General features: G+C 40.7%; 2 protein-coding genes across 14 annotated transcripts; one reads left to right on the top strand and one right to left on the bottom strand.

The window, feature by feature from the left end:
• The first annotated feature begins 97 nt into the window (after positions 1-97).
• On the top strand, positions 98-11064 carry LOC18438381 (structural maintenance of chromosomes-like protein, putative (DUF3531)). Its single transcript, XM_006848565.4, has 8 exons — positions 98-501; positions 7823-7910; positions 7989-8074; positions 8563-8641; positions 8721-8780; positions 9729-9850; positions 9999-10070; positions 10428-11064. The coding sequence occupies exons 1-8, from the start codon at positions 239-241 to the stop codon at positions 10528-10530; spliced, it is 873 nt and encodes a 290-aa protein (XP_006848628.2). The 5' UTR covers positions 98-238; the 3' UTR covers positions 10531-11064.
• A 403-nt stretch (positions 11065-11467) lies between these two features.
• On the bottom strand, positions 11468-24316 carry LOC18438380 (uncharacterized). 13 transcript variants are annotated; one of them, XR_016040887.1, is made up of 10 exons: positions 23934-24316; positions 18553-18736; positions 18373-18442; positions 18149-18211; positions 17078-17322; positions 16270-16996; positions 15534-15897; positions 13486-13571; positions 12424-12621; positions 11468-12330 (listed from the first exon to the last, which is right to left on the bottom strand). XR_016040887.1 is itself a non-coding variant. In XM_088846809.1 (10 exons), the coding sequence occupies exons 4-10, from the start codon at positions 18158-18160 to the stop codon at positions 11707-11709; spliced, it is 2253 nt and encodes a 750-aa protein (XP_088702935.1). In that variant the 5' UTR covers positions 18161-18211; positions 18373-18442; positions 18553-18736; positions 23934-24316; the 3' UTR covers positions 11468-11706. The 13 variants fall into 13 exon arrangements, 8 of the variants coding, with proteins under 8 accessions (XP_088702935.1, XP_020525658.2, XP_020525659.2 ...); XM_088846809.1 differs by having other exon boundaries at positions 12424-12618; XR_016040885.1 differs by having other exon boundaries at positions 18149-18442.
• Positions 24317-24787: the final 471 nt, after the last annotated feature.

The following is a 24787-nucleotide window of genomic DNA, read 5'->3' as shown; positions in this document are numbered from 1 at the left end:
TCACAATTCAGATCTAAACCAACGTTTTAAACACGCGGGCGGTAATGAAGGTGGGTCTCAAAAACAAATTTAGAGCAGTACCACATTCGATTTCTATGTTTCACATGTGCTATGTGGGATCATATCGGGTCGCATCAGGTGCGGAGCGCTGCTGCTGCTCTTCTTTTAGAACGCCGAGAAAGTAAAGTAAGGGAGGGAGACGAGCGTTTGTGGCACTTCTTCACCTTTACTCTCAGAGATGCTGAGTGCCCCACCAACACTGCCCCTCTCTCCTCTTCCCCTCTCATCCCCCGACACCATTACATTCTTATCTTCATATTCATCCACCTGCAATAGATTGGCTACCGCTGCTGTGCGAGCAGCGGCGGGAGATGGAGGGGACTCTTCTTCTTTGCCGAAAGGCTCCCGGACGACAGCTCGTGGGCGCCGCCTGTTAAAAGTGAGAGAGGAGAAGAGGAGGAGGGAGCACGATAGGATACACGATTACCCAGCATGGGCTAAGTATCTATTCTGTCTTCCCACCCTATCTATCTCTCATCAAATCTCCTCTACTTCTCATGCTGTATCATGGTTTCCAATTTTCATAATACTCTGCTTTGGCAATTCTTCTGACCTGAAAAAAAGAACAAAAAAAAGAAAAAAGAAAAAAAGGCTTCACCATTGATATGAATAAATCAGCCTCAGTCTGGTAATTATTAAGTATCAGTGACTCGACTCTTTAGGCACAAAAACACAAAAACCCCATGTTCTTATTTATTGTTTCACTCTGCCAACACTAAAAAGAACTCGTACAAAAATAACCCAATTCACTAGATATACTAGCAAGTCGATTGTACTGGCTATTACCATGCTGAAAAGGATTAACAGTAAGGACCTCAAGTTAAAATTCCCTTATGTGGTGATTTTATGTGGCATTTTCTTTTTTTCAACCCTACTGATAGTTGGTGGTGCAAGGTTTCAGTAATCTAGTTCATACTAATTGCTGAACAATGAATGGTTCCCAATGATGTGTTTGCTTGGAAGGTTTTAGGGGAGGTGAAATCTCTCATTTTTTTTCTTTCTTTCTTTCGTTTTTGTTGTTTAGAATAGTACTGCAACACAAGTAGTCTAATGGATTTCAGTCATCATACTACCAATTCTCCCTCAATAATTCTTAGCTTAAAATTCTAAAGGGGTCCTGGGCACCTGGTGCGGGTTGCTCTATTCGGGATGGGAATGCCTCTGCGTTTAAGTTGGTCGACAGTAAGTGCCTTATCAGAACATGTTAACCAATTGAATGCATGTTCTTTAAGTGGGGCTATGGTAAACTACTCCTTGTTTACCACCAAAGTGGGATTGTGGGGGAAGGTGGGTGGTTGCAGCAGTTTTTTGTAGAAAGAAGCAACAGAGAAGACAACAAAGGGTGACGGGCTCCACACTATCCTATCGGAACCATTGAGAGCCAAAAAGGTTGAGTGTAACAAGGAAGACAAGGAAAGAAATTCAAACGCCTTGCTTTTCGAAAGAGCCCTCTTGAAGGAGGGGTTCCAGACCCAACTGCCGCCCTAGAGGGGCATCTCTTCCTCGATGGAAACTATAGGATTTGTAGCCAAAGAGAAGAGGGCCGAGAATGAATCCCTGAGAGGAGTGTGGCCCACCCATAAATCTGACCAGAACCGTATTCTGTCTCCTCTCCGTGGATGACAGCAAATATTTTATTTGAACAGGGAGAAGGAAGACATCATGGATTTCCAAGCCCCAAAAGTCCTAGAAGGAGCATTCCCTTCGGGGGTCCACAATGTAGGGTGAATTCTATATTTATTGCGGATAACTTAGGTCCATAGTAGGTTTTGTGGTTTGCCAATCTCCACCACTATTTTCCGAGGAGGGTGGTGGTATTCTATTTCCTCAGGACGCGGATCCCATGCCCCCCCAGATGCTTAGGTTGACAAACTTTGTCCCAAGATATCAGATGGAACCTCTTGGATTCAGCATCCCCCGGTAAGAGAAAGTTCCTCATGGGCTGCTCTAGCAGGTTAGAAATAGCTGCCGGCTTGTGGAAAAGGGACATGAGATAGACAGGGGGTTGGCCAAGGTTGCTTTAATAAGGGTTGACCTGCCAGCAAAGGAGAGATATCGCCCTTTCCATCCTGCTAACCAGTGGTCCACCTTATCAATAACATGTGGCCACTGCCTTTTTATAGGTTTCCCAACCCTAGAGGCATACCTAGGTAATTGGTTGGGAGGTCTTCCACCTTACAGTCCCAATCCGGGATTAGAGCTCTAGTTTCATCAGGGCTTAAAGCCACCCCAATCATGGTGGATTTCTCCATGTTAACTTTGAAACCAGTAAGTAGTATACTCGAAACATCTGAAGAAGAGACGAAGGGTTGCAATCTCCTTAGGGGCATCATCGATGAAGACGAGTGTATCTTCTGCATATTGAAGGCGGGTTATCGTCGGACCTCTAGGGCTACTTTTAAATCCTGAAAGTAGGCCAACTTAGTAGAGTCTTGAAATTGATTGGCTGAAACTTCGGTTGGGATGGTAAAGAGGAAGGGGGACAGGGGTCTCCTTGCCAGAGGTCCTTAGTAGACGGGAAGAACCCTTTAGGTGCACCGTTAATGAGCACCGAGAAGAAAGGATGACAATAACAGGCCCTTATCCATTTGCGATATCTCACCCCATAGCCCATTCTGGTCATTGTTTCTTCCAAGATAGACCAGTCAACGTGGTTATAAGCTTTATCCCAATCGATTTTGAAGATAAGGCCTGGTTTGTTAATAAGATGCCTTGGGTGGATGCATTCATGTACAACCAGGACCCCATCTAGTATTTGTCTGCCTTTAATGAAGGCACTCTGGTTAGGGGAAATCACGAATGGGAGCACTTGTTTAAATCTAGAGGCTAGAACTTTTGAGAGTATCTTGTAGGAAGAATTGACCAGACTAATGGGCTGAAAGTCTTTTAGTTCCTCTGCACCCTCAATCATGGGGACTAAAGCATTGAAGGTAGCATTCATTGCTTTATGCAATATGCCCTGGTAGAAGAATTCAATGAAAAGTTCAGGAAGTCTGTCCTGAAGGTGTTCCAAAAGGTGTAGAATGGGGCTATTGGGAAACCATCTAGGCATGGGGCTTTGTCTTTCCCGAGGGCTGAGACTGCTGCAAGGATCTTAGATTTTGAGAAGGGACGCTCTAACCACTTGACCCAATTTGAAGGAATGTGGTTAAAATGGAGGTCACCCATCCTGGGTCTTGGATCCAAAGGTGTCGAATAAAGGTTCAGTAAGTAGGAGAGGATTGCTGCTTCAATCTGGGGTGGTTGGTCCAAGATGGTATTATCATCTTCGATTGTTGCTATTGAATTGTCTCTCCTCCTACAGTTTGCTATGCGATGGAAGAAGTCTATATTGTTCTCCCCAAGGTTTAACCATTTTACCCTCTATCTCTTATGCCAATGAAGCTCCTCTTTTTTGAGGGTAGAGAAATATTCCTGTTTGTGGTGGGATATGAGATTGGCTTCCGAGGTCGAGAGGGGAAGTGATTCCTCCAGTAGGTCAAGATTTTGGATGGAGGTTAGGATGGTTGATTTGTGATGTGTGAAGTTTTCGGGGATGGTTCTACTCCGGGTTTTTAGGGAAGCCTTAAGCAGTTGGATCTTTGTTTGCAGGATGTACCCAGCCCTACCCGAGACGAGGGGAGAGTAGGAGTCCCACCACTGTGGGATAAGAGAGGACAAGGATGATTCTTCCAACCAAGATAGTTCGAAGCGAAAAGGTTTAGGTCCTCTCGGGAGGGCTTGGTTATCCAGGAGGATAGGGCAGTGGTTTGAAGTAGGTTTAGGTAAAGCCAGGGAGTGGGATCCAGGGAAGTCGTCGTCCCACTTCAAAGATAGGAGGAACCTATCTAGTTTAGAGAGGGTGGGGTTAGAAGCATGGTTCGACTAGGTAAAGAGATTACCTTGAAGGGGAATGTTCGATAGCTCGTTACGAGAGATAAAATCTGAAAAATCCAACATCCCTTGCGAGATGTTGGAGTTTGAGTTCCTTTCAAAGGACCATCTCGTAATGTTGAAATCCCCCCCAAGGCACTAGGAGGGTTGAGGTAGGATGGAGCATTGAGTTGCAGAGTTCGGCCCATAAATGGTCGTGAACTTCCAAAGATATCCGTCTGTGGTTCTGGACAAGAGGACAGTTAGGGAGAATTCCCCTAGAAAGGAAGATACCAAAGAATGCTCTCCTGGGTTCCAGATGACCCAGATGCCCCCCAATGCCCCTATAACGGGCAAAGAGACCCATTGGCTAGGCCTGCGTACCCAAACCTGACGAATGAGTTGCTGAGTTGGGATGGGCTGCTTTGTCTCTGCGAGGGCTAGGATAGTGGGATTATGCTTCACATATAGATCCCTAGCTACATTTCGTTTGCGGGCCTGACCCATCCCCCTCACATTCCATGACAAAATCTTCATTAGGAACTGGGAGGGTTGTGAAAGTGTGCCAGCCTAGAGGATCTTCTTAGAGAAGACTCTGAGGAGCTAGGCTGTACAACAGGCGCAATGGATAGTCCCATGGAGGCCTGTTTTTCATAGTTGATGTTGGAATAGAGGTTCAGAACCTTTAGTCTGCTCTGGGCATCTGCCTCAAAGAAGCGATGAAGTGGGCCTTCAGGTCCATTATGGGGGAAGCCCATCACTTTAAGAAGTTCCTTGAAGTCTGCCTGTCCGCGATCAATGCCGTCAACGAAAGCGGAGTCCAGCGAAGAAGTTGTCAGAGGGGACATGGATGAATTGCCCAACGAGTAGAGAGAGGGGTTAGGGCCAGCAAGTGTTAATGATGACCCAAGGGGCTCCTTGAACGAGTTACCGGGGTAAAGGTCAATAGGAAGAGGTGGGTAAGAATCAGAGAGAGAGGAGAAGATGTGGGGGTTGGGGCAGAGGGTGAACGAGGAGAGTAGTAGCAGTTAGGGAGGGGCGAAGAGCATTGGACAAAAGAGGGAAGAGAGGCCAAAACCTTTAGAGAAGAAGGGTTTGGGTTTAGCGGGGGTTGGGGGGAGGCGGGCGAGGGGAGTGGGGTAGAGAAAGATTTGAGAGAAGGGGAGTGGGGAGCAGAGGATGGGGAAGGGGGGGGGGGGGGGGGGGGGGGGGGGGGGGAGTTCGAGTAAGTCAAGGCTGATGGGAAGTTAGTGGTCTGGTGGGTGGGAGGCAAGTTGTAAGGGTAGGCCAGAGGAGGGAAGGTAGCGGGGAGGTAAGGCGAAGGGGGGGGCCAGTAAGAGAACGATGGGGTCGAAATCCAGTAGGCTAGAGCCAAAAGAGAATCCGGGGGGGTGGTCGAGGAGGGTAAAAAGACGGGAACCCATACAGTGGTAATGCGACAAATGGGAATTAGGATGGGGTTGTAGGGAAGGTAAGGAGCCAGTAAAGAAGCTAGGAGCTCCGGGTCAGGGGGCTGGGGTCAATAGTTTCGACCACTAGGATGCCTTCGAGGAAGGATGGCCACTTCATGGAATTTGGATGCTCAGACTGGGACGTTGCTTGTTTCTATAGGAGCTTGAAAACCGATGGGACCCCTGTGAGTCCGAAGAAGGAAGTGATTGCCAAGGGGTTGGGTTCAGGCGAAAATTGGGTTACCTCTGGGGGGCGAGATAGAGTAAAGCAGGGTGAGGAGGGGGGAGAGAGAGCGGAGAGACAGTTGAGTTGTTGAGGAGCAACTGGAGGGATAGAAGGGCCAGGCTGGGTGGTTGATGTAACAGTGGTTGACAACTGCTGCAGAGGAGTCATGAGTGCATTGTCAAAGGGGGGGAGAGAGGGTAAAGGGGGAGGGAGAGGTTAAAGAGTTGGGGTGGAGGAATGGAGCACACAGAGGGTTGCTCAAATGGTTGAGTGGAAGGGGAAATCAAGGGTAGGGTAGAGGTGAGCGACGACGAGGAAGGTGAGGCAGTGGGAATCTCAAGGGGCAAAGAGAGGGGAGTAAGATAAATGTCACCAAAAGGATTAGATGGTTTAGGTGGGATGGGCAGGAAAGAAGGTTCTCCCGAGGATGCCAGGAAAGGGAGGACAAGTGTCCAGCGAGAGGGTCGGCGACGGGGGCGGCTTCTCAAAGGCGATGGGGGAGGGTTGACTCGGTTCCAGTCCGGAACTCGAAAGTCCAGAGCAACGAGGGACAAACGGGGTAGGGTTTGGGTCAGAGGCCCGAACGGGGAGACAAAGTAATCAAGGGAGGGGTGGCGTATCCAAAAGGACTTGGCATTGAAGGATGGAGGAGTATTTGGGAAGGCGGCTAGTTGACATCATCAACCCAGATTTCCTTGCCATGCCAGGGGGGGGGGGAGGTGTCACCTGGCGAAGGCTGTAGGATTTTTGGCACTGAAGGCATACCGTTACGCGCTACGGCTTGCAAGGTGGGCTGGGTGACATGGCTGGGAGTGGGACGAATAGGTACAAACCCATATGCCGGTCATGGATCTCGAGGTCTCCGATTGTGGGCTTGTGTTAGTTGATCTGCAGTGGTCCTTGATTCCCGAGTCTTGGGTTGCTGAGGTTCGCCTGGCTGGTGGCACCGCCAAGGGTGGTGGTGCTTTCTAGTCACCTTCTTCCAGTCTGATTGCTCATACTTGTGCGGAGGACCTATGTCCTCTGGTGGAAAGAAGAAAGATGAGGGGGGAGAGGCCAAGGTTTAGGAAATCTCGAGGCAAAAAAGAACTCCTCCGCCTCAAGCCTAAGGAAAGGTGGGATAAGTGAAAGGTCCAAGACTTCAAGGAGAATGCGGATAGAGCCCAGAGGGAGAAATTCCAGCGATTTCCAGTGTATTTCGACCAATGTCCCACAAGCTTCAGCTATCTTCTTAAAGATGGTGGGAGACCATGCGTGCAAGGATAGGTGAGGCAGTTACCCAGATGTTAAATGCCCCTTGGACTGGGGACCATTTATGGAGTTTCAGACTTGCCCCTTTGAATTTAAACGTATCAGTAGTCTTTAGAGCTCTCAAGGCACTCCCCTCCGAGGGGAAGTCGAAGAAGATAGGCCCCTACGACAACCCAAATCAGGTTCATTCCACGAGCGTTGCCCCTATTTTTCTATAGATCTGAAGTTTTCCCTTTTGGGATGGAAGAAACCCACCAAGGACGAAAGAAGTTTCGATTTGAGTGGGGTAGACACCTCCACCGGCGTGGAAATGACAAGAGGAAGGTGAGGCGAATGAGGCCAAGGGGTGGTGGAGGCAGCAGGGCCGAGTCCCAAGAAGTTGAAGGAGGAGCCGGAGAGGACAACTTAGAAGTCTGAACAGCAGGTGAGGAAGAGACCACTTGAGCAAAAGGGCTGGGTGGTCTCGCAGCTTTGTGCGAGGGGAGGGGGGGGGGGGGGGGGTCTGCTGGGGGCACCACCTCTGTTGGTGGCTCTGCTGGGGCGCCACTTATTTTCAAATGCAAAGAAACAATTATATGAAAAAAACATAAGAGGCTAGGTATCTTGTTTGGGTTTTTTGGGATTAACTTCAAAGGCTTGAATACTCGACCTCCCTCCCCTAAAACCAACATGTCTACCAGTAATACAAAGTCTATCAATAACATGGCTTGCCATTTCAAAAAAGAAAAATAATGGGAAGTCTACGAAGTGGCCCTCTTGGCAGGTTGACTTTGGGTTGTTAGACTGCAAATCCTCTATGAATTTGCCAAACACAGGTGTTTTGCATTCATTTCTGTTAATTTTAGTGGATGCATTGATTTTTATTAGTGTTGGTGAGAAGAAGTTTAAGTTCATGATCACTACAATGACTTGCTGTTTTCTCACCTCTCATTTTTGGGAAACAGACTTTTTAGGCTTTCACCTGTGAGCAATTCTTTGGCAGGGTCCTCGAGGATGCATGCAAAGATGACACGGAACTCAGAGCAGTGCTTGGAGATAGCATTGGAAATCCGGAGCAGATTAGGAAAAAGGTAAATTTTTATCCCTCAGACTCTAACATGCATTTACACTCCTCATTTTCAACTAAAAATGGTTTTTTTCTTTGACAGGTTGAAGAACGGGTAAGAAAGAAAGGTAGAGATTTCCACAAGTCCAAAACTGGCTCTGTTGTTGCTTTCAAAGTCAGCTTTAGAGAGTAAGCATTCACTTGGAAGACAGTTTTACTTGTAGAATAGTCTTTGTAACACTTTCACATGCGTGCTTGATATAGAAACAAGTGCTAGTGATTTGCATTCCTCCATGGAATACTTTGTTATGTACTTATATGCCTTTTGCTTAGTTCTACACTAAACACACACAGTTCCTTTTGGTTGAAGAAATCTAGTGGGCTTTTCTATTATTCCTTTTTTACATGTTTTTCTTGCACACACAAGGCATTGCTTGCCCTTGTTCTGGATATAATTGTTGAAGTAGAAATATCATTTTAAGAAGTTGATGGATAATGGGACATATTATTATGGAACCCATGAGAAATGGATCATCTATGTAGTTCTTACTTACTGAATATTCTCTAACGTCTAGCTGGAGGATGCATAATAAATTTGTTGCGGTCGTTTTCATTATAAAACTGAGATGCAACTTTCAGTTTCTTTTTAGATTGGTGATTCGTCAATTTGATTGCAGCTTTAATCCTACTGATTCCTACATGTGGATTGAACTTTATGGTTCTCCATCAGACCGTGAGGTCGACCTAATTGGCAGTGTAAGTAATCCATTTATAAACAGTACATGAAAAAGTGAAATATAGACTTGGAAGATTTCAGAGGTGGTTCATATTGCAGGTTTTTCAGTCTTGGTATGTCATGGGACGTTTGGGAGCCTTCAATTCTTCCAATCTCCAGGTCGATTCTCCTATGCCTTTATAATAATGTTTTTTCAAGGGTTTGCACTCATCTAATTAAAACATATGCTCCCTACAGTAACCCTCATCTTATCTCACGCTCAACACATGAAAGTTCTGAATGTAAATGAAAAGCTTTTTTTTTTGTATTGCTAATACATACTATTTCTGATTTTTTCTTTGATTTACATTAAATGTTTATTATTATTTTTTCATTGCATTTATATGATACTTTCTTGGTCCACTCCTTATTTGCAGTTAAATTTATTTTTGGTGTGATTAGATTTTTCGTTGACAAATTTTCTAGTTTGGTAATGTTAGCAAGGTACTGATGGGAGAGTTCTGCATGAAGTCATTTAATGTGATTCAGCAATTGTCATAATTTGTTGTTGGCCTTTAATGTGATATAAACCTTTTGATATACACTTTAAATTTGGTTGTTCCCCCTTTATGATGAGAAGCTCAAAAAAATTACAAGGATACAAAAGGTTTGATTTTCTAGGGAGAGTGATTTATCATCATCACCAGAGCCTTTTCCCAACTAATTGGAGTTGGCTACACGAATCTTGGTCTACCATGATGCTCTATCAAGGGCCATACCCTCAATGAGGTTCCGGTACAACATGTTGCTTATGGGAACACCTTAATATAAGTAGATATCATAGATTCTAGGGAGAGTGATTGTGTTCCCTTAATGAGCTCCTCTGTAAAAGCCCCTCTGGCCAGGGAATCATCAACTTTTTTCCTTTCCCAAGCTGTAGAAGACCAGTGCTGATTGAATTCATTATAATGATCTGCCTAGTGCACATTTGGAAGGAATTTTACACATTTTGCACCACTGTTTTCGGGGCTGTTGGATGATCTCTTTCCTTATCAATAAGACTTATTTTTTTTGTTGCATTATGTAATAAATTCAATGCTAATAAATGTAGCTCATGCTTGATTGCAGGTGTCAAATGCATCTATGGATTATAATCCTTTGTATGACTCCGATAAAGGTGCCAATGCATTGCCATCATCGTTTCATGATATTAGTGATGTTGAATTTCAGGACAATTGGGGCCGAGTATGGTAAGAGGCTTCTGATTAACTGCTTTCTTTATAGAAGGGAGCTTCTTCCTTTATAACTTTTTATCTGCAGTAATACCTGAACAACTTCTGATGGTGATGCTCGAGCATAAGTTCTTCCACTATTGATTCTCGTTGTTTCTTATTGCAGGGTAGACCTTGGAACATGTGATTTCTTTGCTATGGATGTTTTGCTCAACTGCTTAACTGTATTGAGCTCGGAGTAAGCTTCCAACACAATTTCTCACACTCTAAAATTCACTCATTTTACATGGTTTAAACTAGCGTGTGTTTCTTATCAAAGGTATCTTAGTTTGCTTTCTATTATTCAATGCCCAATTAATCCTATGATACAACATGAAACATGACGTTTTGAAATGTGTATATTTTCCAACCATCTAAATAGTTTCAGCTTTTTAGCTAATAATAAAGCATTGGTCACAAAGACCAGTAGTCATTATGGCCTTGTCTTTTTTGTTGAACTGAATGCAATAACTGTTCTTTTATCTTTTAGTCCTATTGCGCTTAGCCTTTGGGAGAATTAAAACGGTCTTTGTGTGGGTTACTCTTACTCTCACAGATATCTAGGGATTCAGCAGGTTGTTTTTGGTGGGCGGCGCTTGGGTGACTGGGAGGAAGGGATGACGAGTTTGGAATATGGATACAAGTGTTTTAAGATCTGATGTGAAGTTTGCTGTGGATTCTCTACCTTATTGGCTTCCAGCCCAAGCTGCGAGCCAAAGGGAAACCTTCATTTTTCATGAAATGTGTGCCCAAGGGAAACCTTCACTTCTTCCAAGGGAAATTATCCCATTTGAAATACTGTTCTACGAAACGGCTGATTGTTATTAAACATTGGCAATGTGGCAAAGAGATGTACCAGCAGCTAGGAATCCGGCTTGGGCTCGAGTGGTTAGCAGTTGATGCTAACAACACTACATCTCAAAGTTCGATTCCTACTGCCGAGTTACCGCCCTACCACCAAAATAATGGAGTTCGATTCCTACTGCCGAGTTACCCCCCTACCCCCAAAATAATGGCATGTATTGGCAGCTGATTGGCATCAAATATTGGTGATGTGGGGAGGAAGGAAACATGTATTAGTTTTTCTCATTTTGTCTATTACCTGCCCTCGAGCTTCAAGTGGGTTTCCATGTACCTAAAGTGTATAAACCTTTAGTTATAAAAAGAAGTAATGCAAGCATGGGGTTAGAAAATCAGAGAATCGATAGTGGGTCACTAAGTATGGGATAAATCCCTGTTAGTATTTATCGTTGAGTAATCTTCAATTTTATCTCAGAAGATGCGCGCTTCTATGGTGTGCGGCACACTTCTATGTGTGCTGCACTGTATGGTATACGTATAAAATGTTGCATTTATGCTTTGGAGTTTGGACCCAAAAGGCGATGGATTTAAACCCTACTTACCCATTCCAATGAATAGAAATAGGAAGCCATCCTTGAACCTAGGCAATGCAAAGAAGCAATAACCAACCCATTTAAGAAACCATTCATGACAAGGCTTGTCATTAAGTCAGTTGTTTCATAATTTAAACTTTTCCAAAAAAAAAACGCATATTTATGACTTATGAGAAAGGCAAGCGACATGCGCAAAACTGGATATATGAACTTTGTTTTGATGTTCATTGTGAATATTACCTGTGACATTCTGAGGGCCCCAAGAAATGTCAAGACAGGGAGCTCTTAAAACACCGTTTCTTTGACATGTACGAATATACAAACCAAATAAACCAATAAAGGCATAAGAACATTCTCACAACAAACAATCTGAATGGTGGTTGCTTCTCAACTGTGCATTTTGTGGAGATTTTGGACTGAACAGAGTGTTACCACCAGCCCTCAAATCTCATATCCTTTCATTTTCTCCACAAGATGTTTACTCTTCTCTTCGAGATGCCGCCTTTTTTCTTCGAGTTTCTCACCCATCTTCTTGCTGAAATCCATCATCCTCGCTCTCCTCCCTACACTCTTTGACTTGTCGTTCTCAGCTGCATAATTGATCCTATGTTCATCCCCTCTTAGAATAGCAGCTTGGGTGCTATCAGAAGTCTCTGATCTATCAATGCTTTTAGTTTCCATTTCTTCCTCACTCGTCAGAAGCGGTAACTTCAGATCCTCAAGCCTACCATGGCTGTGCATGGATTGTGAAGAACTCGAGGGAGGCATCGCTGCACCCATTGAGAATGATACCTCATCAGTGGGTTGCGTAGGGTATGGTGCATCCTTTGGTCTTAATGAACTGTCCGTTGAATGGTTAATCTCATGCTCAGCCTCTGCCCTAGGTCTAATAACTCCAACAGGATGGTGCTCATATCTATTGGATCCATTTGGTTCACCAACTTCTTGATGGACCCATGTAAATGGTGCAGCCTTCTTAGGAACCCAGTCATCTTTATCAGCTAGCATCCATGGAATGCACACACTTTCACAGTTCGGGAGAACCAAAGTTTCATGCAATCCTGCCTGCAAAATGGCAAACCAAAATAATGGTATTCAGGAGGTCTCCTTGACGGTTTGAAGATAATCAAGACTTGCAATATGGGATATAGCAAGTACCTTAATACGATTGCTAATGAGCAAAGCAATTTGTGCGCTGGTAATTTTATGTTCTCCAACGGAAGACTCCAGGTCCCACTCAATGTCTGGCATTGAAGTGAAGCCAAACCATAAACGATCAGAAGGTGGAGGTTTGATATGTATTCGAAGTGTTCCTCGAAGAGATGTGACTCGAATTGCCAAGGACAAGGGCACCTACTATGGGACGACATGTCAACAAGAACTGACATAATTCAAGATGTTATACGACAAAAACAGAAACGTACCAAAAACAACTTAAGAGACCTATTAATATAGGGATTATATACTATGAGACCGTTTACCTTTGTTATAAGGATGTCACAAATACCTCAATCCATCCGATTTCAAATTGGACAACTTGAGTTGTGTTACAGAGTTCGAGAAATTTTTCTCTGAATTTTGAATTTAGTCAATGACACATTTATAACCACCCGATTTGAAATCCGATGGACAAGGGTGATTGTGACCTCCTCATATAAAAAATAAATGGTCTCTTTGTATACTTTTCCATCAATTTATCCTTTGATGCCTCTCGTTTGAGCTTAGTTGAAGGGCATGTCTAAAAAATTCTAGAAAAAACTCAGCAGCTCAGGTACACCAAGCAATAAGAAATCTGTGATGCTCTTCCTATCGAAGAATGAGGATGAAGAGCTTCAAAAAAATAAAAGAGCTTGAGAAAAAAGCCTAGGCACAAATTGACAATCACAAAATCATGCAATTTGTCAGGCGATTATCCGCATCTACTTTTTTCCTTCATCTTTTCAAGTTGGGAGCACATAAAAAGGCTTTTCATTATATTCAACAAGTAGCAACTCTTTGGCATAATATTCAGCAGCATAAAAAATCTGTAGCTTTTGTTGTTTAACTATCAGTTTCATCAGATGATCTTCCTCACACATCAGCCAAAATGTACAAAATCTTCCAGTAGATGCAGCAAAATTCACTAAAAAGTTAATATATGCTACTCACAAAGTTCAATTAAAAAAAGTACCCTTCAAATATTCAATGAACTATGAGTTATGGGAGTTAAGGAAATGGAACCTGTGAAACATGATCAGCCACAGAATTCAATATAGATTTCCAACGAGATGCATAAGTTGATTTCCAACCGGTACTCTGCATCAGGTCTGCAACAATGCAATCAAATCAGAAGTTGCATCAAGTGATATGCAATATCTGAACAATGCCAGATACATTATTTTCTGCTAAAGAAGGATGGTGTAGCAAACAACTTCTGAGACGAAGTCATAAACCAACACTTGTTCAGGCTATATTTTTCTCTTAAGAAACAAATCAAGTTTACAATCCTTAAGTTAAGGCCATCTTAGAACCCGTGATCATTATAGAAGTAATCGTCCAGGATAGTGAATACCGAGGTGTCTTAACATCCATCAATTTTTTTTAAAAACATTAATGAATTAGGTAAAATCTGTATGTGAAGGATGGATAATGATATAACCCGCATTAAACATTGTGTGCATTGATAATGGAGACCGAGTGATAGGGGAGCTGATCATCTCCTATGTTTCTTCTTACAATATGAGAATATAGCATCAGACTGTTGGCGCACGTGCTATATTTTTTTATTAATAAGTATCCTCTGGCATTTTCTCTTGTACATTTTCTATGATGCCCAAATTACATACTGTCTGAAACTTATTAAAAAATACTTTGTGCATATAATAGAGTTTATGTAGATATATTATTTGCTTAGAAGCTAGTTACCATGATATATATATATATATATATATATATATATATATATATATATATATATATATATATATATATATATAGGGATTGTATACAATGAGACCATTTACTTTTAGTACATGAAGGTCACAATTACTTATAACCATCCGATGTGAAATCTGATAGCTTGGATGGGTCGCAAAGTTCAAGAAAATTTCTTTTGAACTTTGAGCTTGGTCAATGAAATAGCAACAGTTGTATAGTAATCTAATGCAACCACACTTCTAGAAAAGTATGTTTGTAGCATTTGTATCACCCCAAAAATTGAACATACCCTCTCTTCATCCCAATAGTCAATTTTCAAAAAAAAAATAAAAAAAGAATTTGCATCATAGATATGGTTAAAATGAGTTCCCTCCAACATTGAATCTAGACCGTCCATTTTATGAATTTCAAGATCTAGGCCATTAGGAACTCAATCATTTTTTTTTCTTTTTCCACATTGTTCATTGAATGATAACAAAGCTATCCAAAAATTTTGAAAAGAGAAAAATTCTTCTAAGGCTTATATCTAAGCACCTTAACAAAATGGATGGCTTATGTTGATTGGGCTAATAACACTTTCTAAGTTGCATTTTCAATTTTTTTTTTAGTGATTGTTCAATGGAATGAAAAGAGTGTATATTTACAAATTAGGACCAAACAAATGGCACTAACAAGGTTCTTGAAGGTTGTTGCATTATATTACTATACAAGTGTTGCATGATATATATATATATATATATATATATATATGAATGTGTATTCAAACAATTATTTGTCTATAAATAAACTGCATCCTGAATTTATACAAAAAAAAGAAAGAAAGAAAACCACGTCCTACAAACCAAAAAGCTCTTAAGACTTGGAATACACTAAATCGTAAAAGTTACTAAGGATGTATAGCCTCAACAACTAAGCAACTTAAAACATCATGCCTTAGTCGCACATCGGGCTCTCCAATCTTATTGACAGCTTCGAAAATCTAACCATTTCAAAAACAGGTAGGGGCCTGTATTCCTCACTGAATTACCAAAGAATACATATATAATTTGCTAATTTTAAATTTTTCATGGGTCTATTTTTTTGGATAACAATTGTTACTTGTAAACCTTTATTTAATACAATATAGTTAATAACTTCAAAAAAACAAACAGCATGACATGAAACAATATGACATGGCCTTGGGTTAAAACAACAAACACTTCCCCATGAAAACCTCCAATATGTAGACATGTCCCCAGTTTATATCCTTGAAAAAATAAAGCTTCCAACATAAATCATCCTTGAACTCAAAAACATCTTCAGATATCAAGTGTAACTGAATTTAACGGTGTCAGCTTGGCAGTCATATTTACCTGGTTTGTCCAAACCTCCTCTATTCTCTGTCCCCCCTGTAGCATCTTCTGTAAACCTTAATTGGTCACCAAAATATTCAACTCCCTCAAGCAGATGTGCTGTTGCCTCTCCAACAGTGCTCTCTTCAAGACTTGTATCAACAAGGTCTCGTTTGAAGTCTGGTTCGCGAACTTCCAACCTTGTTTCGATATCTAATAGTGCACCACCACAATATTCAATGTCAATTTCTGCTGCACACATCTCATTCAAGTCCACAGGGAGAATCCTAATGTTATGAATATGAGGTGGAAGGTTCCCAACATCCAGCTCACTACACGTTATTCCTCTAACAAAAGAAGGGGTTCTCAAGTTTGACAATGCTCTCTGCCAAAAGAATACCAAATATCAAATTGTTGAGCATCTTCTGGAATTAATAAATAATACACAATCAGTTCAAGTTTACAAGCATAAAAGCATATACAATGAAACATAAGTAGCAAGATTTATGAACTAAAAGAAAAGGGAAATTTTTCAAAATGCACCTACGATATTAGCTGTTTAACATTTAAGCAATTTGCCTTAATTTAATTTCAAAATGACCATCAAAGTGCATGTGATTTTAAGTTTGAACAGTAGAAAAAGGGCAAAATGTTAAATAGTTGAAAAATGAGGTGTATTTTGATAAGTTTCCCTAAAACAAGTATTGGAATAGTAAAAAAGGGCAAAGAAGGCCTAAGAAGCATTTCTTATCTGCACCTCTACAAGCATTCGTATGGAACTGGTCAAACGTGCACTTCTTTTTGCATCAAAGAATAGCCTAGAAAAGAGCAAATTACAACAAAGAGTCCCTTCATCACTGATAGGCGGCCTATCATGAATACTGTCTGAACTGGTACAACCTCCAGTATCTGATTCCGCATCAGAAAGGGTAGAGTTCTGACTTTGTGAACGATAATTAGCTAAAAATGATGACGAAGGTAGCATTGCATCTGGTTCCAAGGAGATGCTAGTAAGTTTATTGGTTGAAGCAGCTTTTGTCAAGCCACTTGCCGATGATGAATCTCGGATAAGACGTGACCGATCACTATTTTTTTTCTCTTCACGATTTGAATTTAGTGGAGAACCCACCTTATTTCCAACCCCTCCTTTTTTCGAAGCCTTATTAGCAAGCTTTTTTAAAAGAACACGAACCTTGGAGGAAGGCCCATCAATCCTATTCACCCTGTCTTTTGGCTCTCCAAACCCAGTGGATGGCTTCAAAAATGAAGGATATTCTGCATTCAAGGATGACAAATAGTGATGAAATTCCTTATTTATGTTCTTATACCGGTTGAGGTTTTCCTTCTCCATATTGGATGTGAGGCGAAGGGCTTTGCACCAAGATTCCTTCTCCCAAGAAGTTTCAAGATATATATAACAGGTTTTCTTTCCATTTAGTATCGCAGCATTCTTGCTTTCCAGTATGATGGGGTACCTTTTGGCCCTAAAGATGCACATCATGATAGATTTAAGCAGTGGGAATAATGAATAGAGAATGCTGATATTATATAACTAAGCCCCTTACCACTTTCTAGAAGATGAAGGTCCAGCAGAAACAGCCATGATTCTACAACCCTCGAGCTCAATTATAGCCTCAGAACCATCCAAGTCTGTGAGGATAAGTTTTCGATCTTGAATCTTGGCATATTTCTTGACAGGAAACACCTCCACAGTTTCTTTCTTGCTTTTTGGTTCTTTTCCAGATTTACTTCGAGGTTCATTTGGAAACACCATCGGAATTTTATCTGGTTCGAGCACCCAAATTACTCCCTGTAAACAATAAACTAGCAATCTGTGAGATGTCAGTGGGACCATCTCATACCCATAAAGGAATAGATACAGTAAAAGAAGAAAAAAGATAACTGCATATCTCAGAAAGAGACTCACAATTATGATCAAAGTCAATGACATAGAAACAGGTACAAGTCAGTATACTTGAAGCAATGCATGTCAGCTTATCAACCACTTGAGGACTACATTCATTTTGAAAGATAAAAAGCACTCAAACTTGTCAAAAAATAAATAAAGAACAAAATAAAAGGGCAAATTTCGTACAGACCCTTAATTCCCCATCGTATTTCACGGTAGATCCTTTTTCTATTTTTCTTTCAAGCGGCATAAAAAAACCCTCAAGCATTTCACCATACCCCTTCATCTCTTCTCTCCCACGTTTATTCACTTTTGGCCACAAAAACTAGCCCCAACAAATTCTTTTATTCCATCTCAATCCAAAATCTTTTTTAAAAAGTGCAAAATAGGATTAAAAAGACTTTTGGATTGAGATGGAATAAAACAATTTGTTGGGGATAGTTTTTGTGGCCAAAAGTGAATAAACATGGGAGAGAAGAGATGAGGGGGTACGACGAAATACTCGAGGGTTTTTTTATGCCGCTTGAAAGAAAAATAGAAGGACGGTCTACCGTGAAATAAGATGGGGAATTAGGGCCTGTACGATATTTTCCCAAAATAAAAAGCACTCAAGGAGTAAAAAAGAACAAGTGTAGTTAATGTCAACTGAACTGTGAAAGAAGAAACAAATGAGGTAACACGTAAAGAGTCACGACAACTCCTTAACAAGAATTCATGATGTACCCACCTGTTGCCTCATGCACGTAATCTGGATCTAAGCAAGCAGGTCATAATCTTATTACCATGTCGGCTGATAGAAAACAAAATTCAAGTTAAATGGAAATCAGAATAGAGGTTCAACTGAATCATAGGCCAGCTCGGTCATAATTATGAGTGCAGACTTCACAGATGGTCAAGCTTGGAAAACTCATGTCTATCCAATCTCTGATAAACTCATGGTCAGATTCCTACCCTTGGGACAGGATAACTATGATAAAATGATGTCTATCCAACTCCCAAAGTTGTGCTTTGTCTTTGCTTCCTACACCACAGTGTGTTGCAAGATATAAGAAAAACAACTGAGAAATTTTTGTTGGAATGTGGCACAGGAAAGCAAGAATATGTAGTTAAATGGGACAAGGTTTGTCATACAAAGAACATGGGGCAGCAGGGGATAAAGAAACTTCAAGAAACAAACCAAGTGTTGCTTGGTAAGTGGTGGTAGACACTCTCAAAACAAGCACAACAGTTGCAGGAGCAGGTGGTCAAAAGTAAATATGCGGATTTCTAGAGTGAGAACATCATGCCAGTGGAAGGGTCTGGAGGAAGATGCACCCTGCAGCACAAAACGCATTAGCTAGTTTGTTAAAAATCACAAAACCACCAAGCAATTATCGGGGAATTTAGAGAGGGGTAAAACAGTGTCGGATTAAAATTCATGGGGCATACCAATTCTAGGTTGGCAATGGATGCTGAACAAAATTTGGGAAGATATATGGTTAAAGAACAGCACAATAAAAGCAAAATGCTAAAGCTCCATGCGAAAGCAGCTAAACAATGGAGATAGTTTAAGAAGTGGTGCAGGGGGCTGGGGAAACAGCAATGTGGACTCCTATATTGCGTGGGAACCTAAAATATGACGAAGGAACTAATGGTTTCTTAGAGGTGTTATGGAAATTCCTTTACATCCAGTCAAAGGAAGATCGCATAATTTAGAATGCAAACAGTGAAGGTCCGTTTCAGCTAAATCGCTTTGCAAAGTTTCTGATCCCCACCTAAAAGAACCAAATGCTACCTCGTAGGTGTGGTTGAGTGGTTCTATAACAGCCCCACCCAAAACGCAGACCTTCGGCTGGCTAATACTGTTAGATGTATCGTAACAATTGACCATCTGATGAACAGAGGGATGGCAATTCCCAAAAGGTGCATAATGTGCAGAAAGAAGGCCGAGAACATAAAACACCTAGTAGTACACCGTGATTTAACAACCAAATTATGGAAACATTTCTTTGATCTCTTCCAATTCCAATGGGCCAATCCAGAATCAAGATAATATCTATTTGAGAAATGAATATCCCTGCCCATAGCCAAAGAGGATTAAACCTATGGATGATGCTTATGCTAACATTCTATGGGTCGGTAGGAACGAAAGAAATAGTCGAACATTTGTAGAGAAATATCATGGAGACATGGACTGGTGTGGTTAAGAGATAAGTTAGAAATCAACATGATTCCAAGAGCAAGGGTGCATAAGGAATTTTAAGGCATTTATGTGAAGGACTTCAAAAACCAGTGGTACCCAATTGCAACTACCATCCTCAGAAATAAAGAGATTCACTGTTATGATCCTCTCCACCTGTACCAAAGGTGAAAATCAACTTGGACAGCAGTTTCCAAGGGAAATCAGGTCTGGCAGGTGCAGGAAGAGTGATAAGGAATCATACAAGAAGCATGCAAATGATATAGTCTGGTTCTCTATCAATATGCGATGCAAATGAGGCTTAGGCATGAGCATTGCTAGGTATTTTATGCAAGCTAAAACCAAAATGGACAGAATTCGTGATAGGAGATCCAAAGTATTGCTTGAGCAAAGAAAGAATCAAAACGTCATGCATACTAATGAACGTCTTTGAGGAGATATTTTCAATTCTCAGGGACCCATTTGCTGCTATTCATCACTCTAAATGCGAGAACAATCAAATAGCTGAGCAACTCACTTATGAAAGTGTCCACAAATCCTCCCTGATGTAGCCCAGAATACAGCTCTCGAGTATCTAGACAATAGAGATAAAATTAAAATTTACAAGAGGAACCACAAAAGGCAAAATTAGTCATTAAGTCTATCCATTTATGTCTTTTATTAATTTCTTGAGTCCCTTGTTCACTTGGGGGCATAAGTAGTATTTTCTAGAGTCTTTTTAGTCTTTTTATTCACTTGAAGTCTTTTATAATAAATGGCCATTAGTAGATTAGGCAGACGACCAGGATTAAGTCTTATTAGGGTTTTCTTATATAAGGGATGTACTCAAGCATAATGGATGATCTTGTTAGGGATTTCTATTCAAAACCCTAGAGCAGCAAGTCCTTTTTTTTTATCTCTAGTTTTGAATCTTTCTCTAAGTTTGGATCTTCCCTATCTTCTTCTTTGCTAAACCCTAGCTCCAAGCTACTAGATCTGCGCCATGTTGGTATCAAAGCTCAACGATCAGTAAGGACGGTACTGTAGCACGTTACCATAGCATAATACTATAGCGTCCATTTTTCTGCCCTAGATCAACAACTATGCCTCTACACAGAGGAAAAGGACGAAAAGTGGTAACCTTAGAAGCATTTGATGCCAGTTTGAGAGAAAAGATTGCAAATTGAAGGAGATTGGTCGAAACCCTAACTCTGCACTTGGCACAGATGGAAGCCCCATCTTAGGAGTATGAGATCGAAGTAGATGAGGAATCCATACATCTCTTCCATGACCAAGCTCCAAGGAGAGAGGTAGTTGGTCGTACGGATAATGATAGTAGGAGATGGAAAACTGGTCTCAAGGTTGAGATCCAAGAGTATTATGGAAGTTTATCTGAGGACAAGCATGGAGAAACTTTGTTCTCACCAAATGGTTCTCAAGGTCAACACATTGTGGACCAGAACTTACAACTGGTCTTTGACAAGTACCTGGATGAATATTTGGGTGTTGAGAAAGAAGTGGGTGATCATAGCTTTAATGGTGATCCAATCCATAAAGAGGATCAAGAAGAAGATCCTACCACGAGAGAGGATTTTGTGGACGCACCCGGTCCTGATGAAGTACGAAGTGGATGACAAGGAGTTGTTCCCAAAATATTGGAGATAGCTGGTTTCTTAGTCCCCAAAGAGAGTATGGAGGAGAATGGCGTTGATGGAGGTAATAATGATAATGTTCTTCTTCTTCTTGGAGTTTTACCCGAATATGGAGTATCATGTGCGCCCCAAAGGTTTGGTGACATTTTCCTATGAGCTTTTTTTGCTAGTGAGTCCAATACAGAAGGTGGCCACCGAATGGTTGCTTATATAATTCATCATGTTGGAGTTTAGCTTCACCAATTATTTTGTTTTGAATGGAGAACCTCTATATCTAATCAGTAATCACTATGTGTGAATTGAAGAAAATCACGGGGTAATGCATCATTAATCTTGAGCTTCTTCAAAATTAATGGTAGAATATTCTTCGATATGTTCAGGACCAAGTATGTTGTGCTTATGTACTACAAGTATGGCAATTCCCAATGGGCCCAAAACGTGGTTAATCCAATATCTATGGGGAATGCAGTAAAATGGCACACCTTGATCTCAAGTCTTGTCAAGATAGGACGGTTAAATTTTTTGAAGAGGATCAATGACAATGCCTAAAAGTTAAAGCTATCAAGCCATATTCGCACTTTTGATGTTCTTAATGTCGAGCATCTCATTCCATATCGTGGTGATACCTCCGACAACGAGCCGCCGCTTAAAGTTTACAAGAGGAACCATAGAAGGGTAAATTAGTCATTGAGTCTATCTTTTTATGCCTTTTATTTATGGGAAAAGTTTATATAGAGCAGAGGCTCTAAACAATCAAATTTGAGCCTACCTCAAAACTTTTACTAGAAGATGTTGTTTTGATGCCCAAATAACGTCAAATTGATCATCTCGACATCAAGATGCATGGGCATGAGAAAAAAATGGATTTTAAATTTGAGAAATAGTGTATTTTGTAACGCATTTTTGGACCGTCAATTTTCAAGGTTTTCAAGTTTTCATAGATATGCCGATCTACACTATTTTTGAAGCTTTAAACCTTGTAAATAAAGATGAAAATATAGTTTAAGGCTATCACAAAGATTTTCAGTAGTGAAACTGCATTTCTCGACACTATTTGAAGGCAGGCTCTAATTTGATTGTTTAGAGCCTAGGCTCTATACAAACCGCACCTTTTATTTATTTCTTGAGTCTTTTATTCATTTAGGGGAATAAGTAGTAATTTCTAGATTCTTTTATGTCTTTTTATTAACTTAAAGTCTTTTATAATTAATATGTATGATTATATTAGATGGATGGCTTTAAATCTTCTTTAGGGTTTTCTTATATAAGGATGTACTCAAGCATAATGGATGATCTTATTATGGGTTTTTATTTCAAAAAGAGCAGCAAGTGCTCCTTTTTTTTGAAGTTAGCAAGTGCTTCTTCTTTTATCTCTAGTTTTGAATCTTTGAATCTTTCTCTAAGTTTGGATCTTCCTTATCTTCTTCTTCACTAAACCCTAGCTCCAAGATACTAGGTCTGCACCACTTCCTAAGTGCACCATTTTTGTAGTTTGGTAGAGATTCATCACAGAGTTGATTTTGTGAGTATACTCCTTGTAAGGGATTTAAATCATGTCATGCCATTAATTGAAAAACTTCAGCCACAAGTTCTTCATCAAATTATGAAAACAAGATATTATTTACGGGGCTGCGTTCCCCCTTTTCTTCCTTTCTTTGATTCTCGGTTTTTCTCTTTTTTGGTCACTCTTCTAGGTGACCTCTTGATTTGTACTTCTCTTACCATCAATACAATGTTAACCGTATCCAAAAGAAAAAAATTTAACCAAAAAAATGAAAAGATCATCTCAACTTTTCCTCTCTTTCCTACATTTGAAATAAGAAACCATGAAGGGATGCTCTTAGTTCAATTTGAAACAAAATGTCATGCACACATAACGGAAATTGCAAGACAAATAGTAGGTGTCCATTCAACATTCTCACTTTAGCTAATTAAATTGTCAAACTGGGTAAGAATGAACTCCATAGCTTGAGGTCCAGTTCTTTTTTGTAACATATGTTGGCAAAAACAAGAACTATTTGCATTGGTGAGTATGAGATACCCTCTTTTTAATCATTTAAATGACTTATTTTTGTAATTAATTTGAAGGGCTCCACCTTGGTCGGCCCCCTGCCGGTCAATGCCAAAAGTCTAGGTAGGCAGCCACGTTCCCCTGCTGGTCAATGCCAGTTCCAAGTCCGGGTAAAAGAGGAGGAGGGTTGTGTTATGTTGGCAGCCCCCGCCGGTCAATGCCAGTTCCAAGTCCGGATAAAGGAGGAGGGTTGGTTGTGTTATATAGGTAGCCAACGTGAAACTTTATGCAACTTTCCATGAATCCTGAATCTACCTTATGGTCTTACTATGGGTATGGCCCTTAATAGAGCCGAATCGGAAAACGGGATTTATGTAGCCGATCCCAAATAGTTGGGATAAGGCTCGAATGATAATGATGAAGAATTTGAAGTTCTTTACATGAAAGTTGATTAGAAAAGCATTGCAAACGACACAAAGTAGAATATTAATAAGCATAACATTCTCAAGGACATGCAAAAGAGGAAGACCCAAGATAGGCAATAACTCAAAACTCTGAGAAACCTAGGAGACTAAATAAAAGATCAGCCAAATCCAGTCTTGCCGTAAAGAGGCATATGCAAGAGGAAATTGCTCGAATAAATTTAACAAAAGCCACGCCATCAACGCAAATAATTAACACATTGACAGACCTGTTTATTGAGCAAGAAATGAAGCGATTGATTAGCATCCAATTCGGGAGCACATGACTCGGAATTAGGGCATCGCCTTCTTTGACCCAAGCGACGGACAACAAAGAAAAGGGCCACTGCTTCCAATATTACAACTGTTAAAGCCCCCATGAAATAGCAAAGCAATAGGGAAATCATGGTGAAGAATTTCATATATTTATGAAATCAAAGCCGACTACAATTATATACAGTCGTTACATCTTCATTATAGAGAAACTCTAACACTCCTCTGTGTAATAGAGATCTGCAGAGGTCACAAATGAGAGATAAAGAGAGCCCCTCATTTTTCACAACTCTTGAAGCACCAAAGACCTGAGAGAGAGAGAAAGATTCCCAACTTGCTCGCTCGAATATGTTCGGTGCTCATTATTTTCGAGGACCAGGTATCTAGGCGGGCATGCCCGCACATGTAGAAATACGGGCGTCTTAATAAATCTAATTTCCGGATGGATCTTAAGACTATTTTTAAAGGGCAAGCATTTTATGCTTTCTCCACAATTATATGTGTCATCTTATCCAACCGTCTATTTTGAATGGAAGGTTAAAGATTGTCTAAATCACAATGTCACGTCTATATCCTATTTTATTTTTAATTTTTTTATATGTAAAAGATTTTGACACCATATTTTAGGCGTCCAATCCTCTATTAAACTTGCTACCGTAAAAAATATAAAAAAATATTCTCAATAATATAAAATGACTAAAATACCCTTGAAAGTTTTAAGTGGTATTTTGGTCATTATATTTTATTGAAAACTTATTTTTAATATTTTTTATAGGTGCGCCTCAATGAGAAAATGACACGTATTAAATTT

The sequence above is a fragment of the Amborella trichopoda genome, chromosome 9 (genome assembly GCF_054954075.1).
Source record: "Amborella trichopoda isolate Santa Cruz 75 chromosome 9, AtrichopodaSantaCruz75HAP2 v2.0, whole genome shotgun sequence".
Lineage (NCBI taxonomy): Eukaryota > Viridiplantae > Streptophyta > Magnoliopsida > Amborellales > Amborellaceae > Amborella > Amborella trichopoda.
Note: the sequence above shows the minus strand (reverse complement) of the source record. Positions and strands in the feature narration are given on the sequence as shown.